General features: G+C 52.1%; 1 protein-coding gene across 1 annotated transcript; it reads left to right on the top strand.

Annotated features, from left to right (window-relative positions):
* Window positions 1–38: 38 nt before the first annotated feature.
* IRX5 (iroquois homeobox 5) lies at window positions 39–1,235 on the top strand (the record flags this gene model as incomplete). The annotated part of the gene is made up of 1 exon (XM_042027748.1): window positions 39–1,235. A coding segment is annotated over one exon (534 nt), but the record flags the coding sequence as incomplete, so codon positions are not given.
* Window positions 1,236–12,074: the final 10,839 nt, after the last annotated feature.

Here is a 12,074-nt window from a genome sequence, read left to right as displayed (position 1 = left end):
AAAAAAAAAAAAAAAAAAAAAAAAAAAAAAAAAAAAAAAAGCCGCCCAGCACGGCGGGGCCGGGGGGTGCCGCCTACCCGCTGCTGCCCGCCGCCACCGGCGCCTCCGTCATCCACTCGCCGCAGCAGGCAGCCCTCGCCAAGCCCAAGCTCTGGTCGCTGGCCGAGATCGCCACCTCGGCGGACAAGGCTAAGGAGGCCGGCGGTGAGGCGGCACCCCCCGGCCCCGCCGTGCTGGGCGGCGGCGGCCCGTCCCGCTCGCCACCGCGGCCGCGCTCGCCGGCCGCGCAGTGCCCTTTCCCCAACGGGGCGGTCCTGCCCCGGCCGCTCTACTACACGGCTCCCTTCTACCCCGGCTACACGAACTACGGCTCCTTCGGGGCCCTGCACGGGCACCCCGCCGGCGGCCCCGCCGCCGCCGCCCCCGGCGCCCACTTCAATGGATTAAATCAGACTGTCCTCAGCAGAGCCGAGAGCCTGGCTAAAGACACTAAAATGATCAGGAGCCAGTCCCAAGTAGACCTTTGCAAAGACTCACCTTACGAACTGAAGAAAGGTATGTCCAACATTTAATATCGGCTTCTCCTCCCTAACCCCTCCTGGAACTGTGGTTTTGTTATTTTTTTTTTTCATTTTTTTAATTTATTTGAGAGAAATAATAAATTGCTTTGGCAGTTATTTTTCCAGTACCAAAAGAAAAACAAAACAAACAGAAAAAGACCAGCTTCCCCTCCCTCCCACCACCCTCTTCAAAAGTTTATAGAGTCTATTTGAAATGGCTGGGTGGAAACCGCCCAGAAATGTCTTAAGCAAGTGAAAAGCAAACGAGTGACACGCTCTCTCTCACACACACAAAGAAGAAAGATTTGTATTAAATCTTATTCTGTATATTTAATGTAGCTTTTTTGTATTTAAATTGATAATACAGTATCTTTGAAGTAAATTATGAAATCAAGACAACTGTACAGGCATTAATGTTGTTTTCGTAATATAAATATATACATTTCTGTGTCTTTTTCCGAATTGTTTCATAGTTTTAAAATATATATATACAAGTTTAATTTAATTTTTTATGCCTATTGTTTTTTTTTCCTTGGGTGTGAGTTAAAGTATAATGCAAAAACAAGACAAAAAAAAAAGGAAATAGGTTATACGTATTAGATTTTAAAAAAAAAAAAACCCTGCAGCCGCCTTTGTAAAATGCAAATATTTAATTAAAAGAGATTTTTAACAGAATCAAAACCACTCTCTTTTTGCAACTGTTAGATACGTGCATAGCTGCGGAAAAATAAAAGCACGTCTTAAATGAGACGCGGGGCTCAATTTTGGATCTCACTGAAGACTTTTCGGGAGTGACAGGCAGTTTCTAAAAGGTCGGGGGGCTCCGGAGGCGAGAGCCGCCCGCGGGGCCAGGAGAGGCGAGCGGCGGCGGCAGCGGGACGGGGCCGGGTGCGGGAGGGACGCTGTTCCCGGAGGTGAAGGCTTAAATCAGGCCACGCACAAAAGCACTTGTTAGAAACACCAAATCGAAGCGCAGTCCCATCTTTTAACCTAATTACTCCCAATCAGTGTCGTGTTTTATGCAAAGCAATCAGCTGGTGAACTTTGCTAATGAGTTCGATTTTCTGCCAGATTTAGCCCGCGTCGCTGCAGCAGCGGTGCTGCGGTGGCAGCCGGGGCCGCCGACTGCACGGGCAAAGGCGCTCGGTGAGGCGGGGGCCGCCTCGGCCCCTTTCCCTTCCCCGCTCCCCAGCCCCGGCGCGCAGCACCGCTGCCCCGGCTCGCGGGATGGGGCTGTTCAGGCGGGGCCCGCGGGCGCGCAGCCCCGCGCAGGGCCGGCCGCGGGCGCGGTGCTCCCGGCGCTGGCAGGTAGGTGTCACACTCGGCCCGGGTTTGGCTCCCGCCGCCCGCTCGGCCGTGCGGGAGTCCCGCGGGGCCGCGCTCCGCGCTAAGCCCGCAGCGCCGCGGCTGATGGTGGGACAGCGGCCGCGCCGCCGGGGCAATCCCAGCCACCACCTTGGGTGCGGGGACAGAGAGCGCCCTGAGCCTCCTCCGCGCCGTTCTGCCGCTCCACAGCCCAAGGCAGGGAGAAGCAGGTCCCCGAGCGGATTAGGGGCATCCCAGCGCGGAACCCCCAACCAAAAGTCAGTCCCTGCCGGTGCGGCTGTCCCAGCAAAGAAATAACGGCGAGGACTGTTCCAGCTCCCAGCCTCGGGGACGGGTTTCTCCTTGTTCAGTGTGGATTTTGTGTGTGTCAGCTGTACGCTGACATAGACACTGCTGGTGTGATGGGAGTATGACTGGGACCTCTGGGGCTGGTGCCCAGACACCCCTCGGTTTGCTTGAATTTTTTTTTTTTTCTTTACGAATCATAATTATTTTGTAATCTCTTCAACTTTGTCAGAGCCATTTATTAGCTGTAACAGGTTTATTCATGCATATTTACATTTTACGGGATTTTAAATAGTAGTTTGTATTTTGAGTTTTAAAGATGCAGTCCATATTCGCTTGGTTATACAATTTTTTATGCATAATCTGGTTTAAAATCAAAATTGTTTCAACTGAATGTGCGAATAGTCTAATATTCCTGGGATAATAGTATGTTATTTTGTCATTCTTTAATGATAAATGATTTTTTAAAAAACGCTCGAATTGCTCCGTTGGATATTTCATTTCCAGTCGGTGAGACCTGCGGGCAGGCGTATTTTTCGCGCAGCAGTGAGCTTTACTGGACTCACCTGCCTTGTTTAAAACGGGATAAAGTTCTCGCGGCAAGGGACAGGGTAGAGCTGGGCCGGGTAAAAGCGGCCCCGATGTGCGGGGCTGGAGGCAAAGCGCCGCGGGCCGCCTCCCGCCGGGCTCTGCCGTTCCCGTCCCCCCGGCGGAGACCGCCTCCGGCTGAACTCGGGGGAAACTCCCTAGCGCCCTGTGCTACAGGGAGCGACAAAGCCTCTCAGGACCGCGCTCCCGAGACAACAGGTTCCACAGAGGAACGACTACCTCAAAATAAATAGGTTTCAATTATTCATCTAGCTATGGATTTCTTTTTTTTTTTAAATTGTTGTTCTACCTTTCCGCAGTTGATCTTCCCATCTCTGAAAAAGCTATTTTGCAAAGCAGCTTAGGAGCTTCGCTCGTTCAAAAGCCCTATTCCTTATACTCCGAGCTATTCTGAATAGGTCTATTAGCGATCTCAATACGGTTTTCGTTTGATGTATAAATTCCTAAGGGAATTAACCGTTTCCTTTAGGTTGCAGCCTGTCGCCTATTTTAAACCATAACTATTATGGTAGCCCAAACGATTTCATACAACAATTTTATTCATCACCATTTTCCCCTGCCACAGGAGATATACTGTATAGCCATTCTTTAACACAAGCACGAATTTACCAGTTTCTTTTCCCGTAAGAGAGTAGGGGGGAGGGGGCAGCGTTCGCCTTTTTTGCCCCTGGCATGTTAATTTGTTGTTAAAAAAAAATAAAAAGAAGTGAGGATATCTTAAAATAAAAATAACGCCTGCTGCCAGTCAGAGCTGCCGTAGGTTACTCGGGAGCAGCCCTCGGAGCGGCCGGGAGCGACTCTCCCGCTGGGAGCGGAGCCCTCCCGGGGCGCGAGCAGGGTCGCGGGCCGCCCCGCGGAGGTTTGGGGCAGGAGGACTTCGCTGCCGCTGCGAAGCGCTTTTTGGGGAGGTGAGGGGGAAGAGCGGGCTTGGCGGTGGCGTCCTCCAGACTGGGCTTTCATCAGTGCGCCTGGCAGCAGGTGCTTGCCCAGGGGCGCAGGTGGGAACGGCCCAGCCACCGCGAGGCGCAGCTCCGCTCCCGGAAGAAACCGCTCGCCCCTTTCCGTGCCCACTCCCTCCCCTTTCCGCCCCGGACCCCACGGCAAGGCCCTTGATGGGGCGGGGAGACCGCGACCCCTACGCCGCCCGCCTCGACGGCGCGGGTCGAGCGGCGCAGGTGGCAGCGGGATGCGGCACACGGGCCGCCCTCTCCCGCAGGTGACAGTCCAACATCACCCCCAAAACCTTCCAGGGCGGCCGACAAGCGTGTTGACCTGACTGGGCCGGCAGGGCCCACGCGTGGGGCCGCAGGAACAGCTCAGTCTCCAGGTCGACGCGACCGCGGACCGAGGATCCGGGACCCTAGAGGAGACATGCGGGGGCTCCCGGCGGAAGCGGCAGCTCGCCTCGGGGAGCCGGGGCGGCGTCCCCCGCAACGCCCGTCCGAGCCAAGCGCCGTGTCCCCGGGGAAAGATGAGGCTTCCCCGGAGAAACCCGGGCAAGTGTCCCGAGGTCAGCTGTGCCCATTCCGATGGGCCTACCGACACCTCAGCGCGCCCGGGATGACAGGAGCCCAGGCGGGCTGCTAGCCCAGGGCTGCAGCCATCGGTCCCATCCATCCCATCTACGGCAAAATTCTCTCTGTCCTGGAAGAAAAGAGAGCTGGGGGTGCAGTCGGCAGCCAGCACAGCCCCCGAGCTCCGGCTGGGACCCCCCTGTACCTCCAGTCCCGGTTCTCAATTGCGGGGACGGAGGGCGAGAGAGGCAGGGAGCCTGGCGCAGCCCTGCTGCTTCCTCTTTCACGCTTAAAAACAAAACAAATCCTAATTTAGACCCTCAACACCCCGGACCGTGTTTACATCCCCCCCGCTGCTCTCCCCGCCAGTGTTGCTTTTCCAATTGTCACGATTAACCTACGGGGCTCCCGCTCGGCGCGGAGCCTCCGCGGCGGCCGGGACGGCGCGGTCGCGTCTAATTGGCTTATTGGACCTCCCCCCACACACCTCCCCCGCCCCGGCAAGAGATTCTGAACAGCATCTTCTCTTGTCGTGCCTAGGAACTACGTGAAAGCCCCTCCGCCAAGAAAACACGGGAAATCACACGGTCAGCAAGTTTAAAGGAGGTGAATAAAAAATATCACAGGGGGTTGCAGTAGGGAAAAGTACAGGAACTTCAACCCAAAACTGAGATGAGTTTAGAAAAAAAAATCCAAAAGAAAACAAAGGAAAACTCGTCCCCACGGCCCGGTCCGGTCGGCGCCCAGCGTCGGTGCGCAGCCGCGGGTATTCCTCAGCCGGCGGTGCGGTGCGCCCGGCTCCGCAGTGTTCCGCCCGTCCCAGCGGCAGCAGCCAGGCTCGGGACAGGCTTGGAGCGGCACGGGAGTGCCGGGGAGCCCGCCCGCCCCCACCCCCACCATCCCCCCACTCCCCTCTTTCTATGACCTGCCACGATTATTAGTAAGGACATCTGTGGCTGGCAAGGGAACAAGTGTTACCAAAACCAGAACCGGCTGTTTTTCCAAATGAGCAATATGTTAATTCCTCATCCCCCCTCTGGTTTCTTTAAAACCTGGCACAAATACATCAATAGCGGAGAATAAGGAGCCTTTGCAGAGAACAAGTGGCAGTTTTGAATTTATCTTTTGTGTGCGCCTCAGATGCAATCTTGAGGCATTTTTTCCCTTCTCTCCCACAGAAAAAGAGTGTTAATCTGCCCTGTCTTGGGACCCAAAAGGATTGGAGTGGAGTAGATATTCACTGGAATCACATAGGGGAATGAGGGTCTTGCTTTATTGAATCATCAAATCCCAGGAATGAAGCTCTTAATTAATTATGGGTGCTAAAAATTCAGGCCAGCTGTTTCTTTTTACTTGGCTCTGACAGAGAAAGACAAAGTCTACATCGAGATCTTCTAAGGCGCATTCAGCATAAATCAGCGCCCTCGGCGGCGCTCCCGGCCGCGGCGCGACCCGGCGGTGACAGATGGCGCATTGTCCCCGCATTCCTCCACCGCGCCTTCGCGGGCGCGGAAGCGGTCGCCCGGCGGCGCGGCCCGACTGAAACCGGGGACCTTTCTCCGCCAGGGAAAGGGCTCTCCCGGGACGGGCGAGGGGTGAACGGGCCGCGCCTGGCCGAGGTGCCGGCCCTGCCCGACGGGGCGGCCGCGGAAGAGGCTCCTGCGCAGGCTCTGCCTTCTCTTGTCCGAGAGCGCTCCGCAGGCGCCTCCTCCGCCCCCGGCAGTCCCAAAGCGCCGCTCCCACCCCCTGCCCCTGTTCCGAGGCTGCTGCTGGATCCCCGGCAACTAAGCCCTCCTCGGCTTCCCTCGCTGCACCCAGCACCCTCGGCGATACCTCCACGGCAGCACCTAGCGCTGGCGCGGGGGACACGGGCCACCCCAACATGGGCGCTTCTACTTTTCCCCCGAAGGCAGCAGCGTTTCCTTGCGCGGCCGCGGAGTCTCCCGGGAGAGTTACGCCGGGACCCGCAGGGGCAGGAGGCAGCGGGGGTCGCAAAAGCGCAGAGAGCCGCGCAGGAGGTGCGGCTTCAGGGCCCGGCCGCGGCCCGCCGGCTCACCTACATCCCGCTCGCCGCCACCCTCCCCCTCTTTTGGGGGGCGGCTGCGTTCGCTGAATACCCCGTACCCAACGGGAGCAGCCCGCGCTATTTTCATGGCCAGTTTGCAGGCGAGGGGCGCCCGCGGCGGGCGGGGCTGCCCGAGCCCCTCTCGCCTCCTCCTGCACGTTTGCTGGCAGGGAAATCTCTGCCGGTTCACCTCGGCGGGGCCGAACACGGCGGGAGGCTGGAGCGGGGGTGCTCAGCGACTCCCCGGGGTCGTACCCGGCCGGGCGCTTCCAGCCTCCTCAGCCGAGGATCTCTTCACCTCCAACTACCAGAAAATAAATGTCCCCCGCACGGCTTTACTCATCTGTTATAATTAGAGCATGTGCGAACTCGCAGAGCGCCGGGAGCCCGGCCGGGGTTGATGCAGGCATTTGTGAAATAACCACCTCTTTCTGCCGCGGCGGTGCTGCGCGGGCAGCCCGTCAAGGGCCGGCTGGGGCCGCATCCTGCCCCGGGGCCGCATCCTGCCCCACGCCCGCCCTGGCTCGGCTCGCCCCTTCGTCCGCAACGGGAAAGGAGCTGCTTCGTCCAGATACCGCTTTCCCCCCGAAATTGGCTCTTATTTGCCTAAAGCTAACCACAGACCTCTCCACGCTCATGGCTGATGGATGCAAATGTAAATGTGCACTTATTTAATTGGATCAGGTCCCAAGATAAAAGAGATAAACGGCTCCCAGTTTGCCAAGTTATTTTCAGAGGCATGCAGTGATGTGTGGAGGGAAAGTTAATGAAGAGGAGAAGAGACACACTGTACTTAAAATACCTCAGGTCTAGACTCGGGGAGAGGGAAGCATCGAGCTCCGCCGCGGCGGATCTGCGGGGGGCTCCGCGCCCCGGCCCCGCGCAGCCCTGCGCAGTGCGGCTCGGCGGAGCCGCAGGTACCGCACGTACCTCCTCACCCAAGCCGCGGCGGGCGGGGGGAGGCTGCGCCATACGCGGTAATTAATGCTCTTCCCCTCTTCCCTCCACCAAAATTGCTCTCCGTTACTGCCGTCTCCCCTTGTTCCTCCCCGTGTTCTACATCCGTATGCATGAGACATTAACAGACGGTTATTGATACAAACATAGTTTTTGTTGCTAAAGGCCTTCCAAAACAAATTCTCCGGCTGAATGCCAATGTATGCATGTTGGCTGGTGACAGCTGATTAGTGAAATGATTTACGGCCAAGTTAAAAAAAAAATGATACTGTCAAAAGCAGCAATTTGAAAAAAAGATAAGACAGTACAGCCCCAAGGCTTCCCACTGTAAAGCCACCCAACAAATCTAAACCTACACTACAAATACCTGAAACACTCAAGGAATCAATTGGTCGCAGATTAAATACAGTCTGTATTCTCACTCGCCCTGGTAATCTGTAACTCTCCACAGGAGCAGCCCCTCGATTTATGCCTCTTGCCTCACCTGCGGCAGGGCCGGCTCCTGCCTGAGCTGCCCTGCCGGCCTCCCAGCATCTCTGCAATTGGAGACTTAGGCCTCCTTTTTGTTTCAAGACTTTTTCTCTCATTAATTGATTAAAAAAAATCCCCCTTCCCTCATTTCTCTGTAGCTCTTCTTCATAAAGAAAGCTTTTGCTCTGCAATAAAGTAAGAGACTTTGATCCCAGATCATCCTCTTAGGCCTTCCAGCTGAAATCAGCGGAGAAACTATGTGGAGTTATTGTTCGCACTTGCTGCACTTCTGATTCAGAAAGGGCTGATTTATTAGCTTGTCAAGGGAAGCATTGTTCAGGAAGGCAATCAAAAAGCACTTACCTAGCTAAACTAAAATTACTGCCTTTTCAGTGGCTAATTTGTATAACTCCCATGGAGGAACTTGGGTAGTGTTTGATGAGGCATAAAATGATGATTAATGAATTTATTGGCCTGCCGCTCATCAAATAGGAGTAGTATATCTTTCCTCTATTGGGCGTTGGGTCTAATGCTACATGTCTGTGTAGAGCAAGTCCAATATGATCTCCTTTTTAGCCCCCTTTTAACCCCCATGACCTGAAGAATATCACCATGTAACAGAGGCAACATCAGGGGACTGCAAAGACAAAGAGCCCGTTTGATAAAATGGTAAATGAGAAATGCGAGGAAAGTTGCTGCAGGGACAGATCTGCTCAGTTTTCGGCTTTCAATCACTTTGACTAGTGAAGTGGGAAGAATGTAGAAACTAGATAAGGTGTGAGAAGCGAAAAGAAAATGACAAACCAATTTTAACTTTCATAAAGGATCCAGCCAAACAACTTCATTGCTACTTGAAAGAACGAATGAGTGCGGGAAGTGCTGGGATTCCCGAGCAATCAGGCACACTGCAGCACCTCACCACCCAGCCATGCAGGGAGAGACAGGGAATATGCCTCCAAACTGGCCATATCCAGGGCCAGCATGTAACCTGCTTCGTACTCTGATCAGACTTGGTGCAACCATTTTGAGCCCATACATTTTATTTCCTTTTTCCTCCACCAAAACAGCTTTCTCCTCTGCTCAGTGTTTAATGCTTGAATCACTGTTTTGGAGCTAAGGGCTTCTGAGACAAATTACATACTTTTTCCTCTTTTAAAAGCCCATACTAAATTACTTGTGATTCAGTGCCCATCTGGATACATATGTGACCTACAGGGTATCTTATGCACTACATATTGCTGCTTTGAACAGGTTAAGACCCCCAGAAGATAAGAAATGTTGCTGACATTCTCAAAAACTTGTTAAAATAACTTTGCCTGAGATTTGGAGTCAGAGATCTTCCCAGGGTTGAATCAATTTAGCTCTTAGCTTCCAAGCACAGTTCCCCGTTCCTGCAGCTTTGAAGCTTGTTGAGAGATCTGCAGCTTGCACATCTCCCAGTGAAGATGCACATGCCTTAGCTGGAGCCTGCTGCCAAAAAACCTTTTGGGGTTTCACTGAAGTACCCTCAGGCCTGTGTGTCAGCAGCCCACCGTGCTGAAGACTGAGAAGGTACAAGAACATTTTGCAGAACTACTGAAGTGATCAACACTTGCTAGATGATGTGATGTTTCAGGCTCCAGTAAAGCTTGGAGGAGCAGGAAATGGTAACATGGAGGTGCCTGGCAATCCCAGCAGCCTGTCTTCCCTCTCTGCCCCTTCCCTTTGTGCCTCTGCACGCAAAGCCAGAGCACGGCCTGCTCTGCACTCCTCCAGAGGGGAGTCAAGAACTGAAAGCAGGCTGTAGGTGAAGTAGTGTGAAACTCCTTCCCTTTGCTCTCTCATGTTACCATGCGGTCTCTTCTGTATTTTTTTCTTTCCATGACCTGGTCTGTTCTGGGCTGTATTAGATGATGTCTGTTTTCGGAAAGCTGTTTGGGAATTGATTGAGGCAAGTCTAGATCTCAGCCCAGGAAGGCAGGAGAATTGTTCTCCTTAATTTTAAGGAGACCTCAACTCATATTCTCTGAGAAATGCTCAAATTTGGCTGTTCCATATTAGATAATAATTGTGATTTGAACATTCTTGTTTGCAAAATAAAAGGTATTTGAGATACCAAGAATTGTTCATTTTTCAGATCTGTTTGGAACGGTAAAAGGGATATACTCCTGACCAATCTTTCAGCTCATCAAAACAAAACTTTCCTGAGATGACACACTGGCTTCCTTGACAAAAGGAATAAGGCATCCACCTTATGTTTACAAGATCAGAAAACATTTATTTCGATTCTACCAATTGGTATTTGTCTGAGACACTTTTAGCTGAAATGATCCTCTGGAAAATAATGTTTATAAACATCCCCGAACAAATAGTATTCTCCTGACACAAGCCTACCACCAATGTACCTCTCAACAAGTTTTATCTACAAGTCCTTGACCTGTGACTGCTTTTACAAAGGCTCTCTGTTCATTAGCAATTTAAGGTCACTTTAAGTACTTGTGTCATGAACACATAACACAGCTGTAAAATATATGTATTAAATACCAGCTGCATTAATATAAGGCTTTATTTTCCTCCACTTGGCTCCCCAAAGCAACGTGATCTTACACATTGATGAAAAAAGACATAGTTATATTTGCATAATTACAGCAATATCGTAAGTCTTTAGTGCAATAGACCTAAGAGGCTGATTTATCATTAAATATGTATGGCTAAAAGTTACCATGCTGGGTAGTGTGCATAGCATTAGACAATGACAGTTTTGGGACATAATTGCTTTAATGTGGGCAATTAAGACTAAGTGCATGTGATTTTAGTGTCTGCCCTACATTCCTCTGAATGATTACAATGATCAATACACATGATTTGTAAGTCGCTTCCTATTGATCGAATGGTAAAATGTTTGACCTTCCTTTGAGGAAGTAATTTGCTAAATTATGACACCACGTAAAGTCTTTCTTGGTTCAGAGGTGAGGGGTAATGGTGCTCAGAATTAGAAAAAAATAAAACCATTTTTCCTCCTTTTCCAGAAAGTCAGTGTCTGTAATGTCTCCACCAATTTGCTGACCTCACCTGTGGAGGGAGGAGTCTGGCACCTTCGTCTTTGAAACTAGGGAAAAAAAGGGGAAAAAATTGAACTGCAAGTTCAATCCATCTTTGCAAGAAATCTTCTTCATGAACTTTATCTGTTTACTCTATGCCAAGTCATGAGGAAGTTCTTGACCACAAGACCTCTGTTGTTTGCAAGCAGCTGTAGAAAAAGTGCAGCAGCAAAGTTGGGGAAGCGGAGCACACCGTGAATGCTGTGAGCAGCTGGGACACGTGGCAGGGCTTCCTGGGCTGCCTGCCAGACTTAATTTAGCTTTGCATGCACAGTACCAAATAGCCTTCACTATATCACATTAGCAGGTAGGAAAAGCAAACCAACAAAGTGTTCATGAAAACACATTTACCAATGAACAGTAACTTAGTTATAGCTGAGGACCTTCCTTCCATGCTAGCAATGCCATCCTAAATGTACAGTTGCAAATTAGATCAAAATTAATAGACACCAATGTGCTGAGATGTGTCCTGTTCCAGGGGTTCACACAATCACAGAATCAACTAGGTTGGAACAGACCTTTGAGATCATGGAGACCAACCTATAACCTAACACCACCTAGTCAACCAGACCACAGTGCTAAGTGCCACATCCAGTCTTTTCTTAAACACCTCCAGGGATGGTGACTCCACTACCTCCCTGGGCAGCCCATTCCAACACCCATCCTGTGAAGAATTTCTCCCTAATGTCCAGCTTAAACCTCCCCTGGAGCAGCTTAAGACCGTGTCCTCTTGTCCTGTTGCCTGGGAGAAGAGGCCCACCCCTGCCTGGCTGCACCCTCCTGTCAGGGAGTTGTACAGAGTGACAAGGTCTCCCCTGAGCCTCCTTTTCTCCAGGCTAAACACCCCCAGCTCCCTCAGCCGCTCCTCACAGGACTTGTGTTCTAGACCTTTCACCAGCCTTGTTGCCCTTCTCCGTATGTGTTCGAGCATCTCAACATCCTTCCTAAATTGAGGGGCCCAGAACTGGACACAGCACTCAAGGTACAGTGCCAAGCACAGGGGAAGAATCACTGCCCTGATCCTTCTGGCCACACTATTCCTGATACAGGCCAGATGCCATTGACCTTCTTGGCCACGTGGGCGCCCTGATGGCTCACGTTCAGTCTGCTGTCTAGTCTCCATACTCCATCTCAGAGAAAGCCTTCCCAACATAATCCACTCTTCTAACTAACACTGCCCTCACCACAGCCAGAATGCTCCAGCCAC

This window comes from Corvus kubaryi, unplaced genomic scaffold (genome assembly GCF_017639235.1).
Source record: "Corvus kubaryi isolate FWS band 111438036 unplaced genomic scaffold, C.kubaryi_AGA036_p1.0 37300, whole genome shotgun sequence".
Classification (NCBI taxonomy): Eukaryota; Metazoa; Chordata; class Aves; order Passeriformes; family Corvidae; genus Corvus; species Corvus kubaryi.
This window is presented reverse-complemented; position numbering and strand designations above follow the sequence as displayed.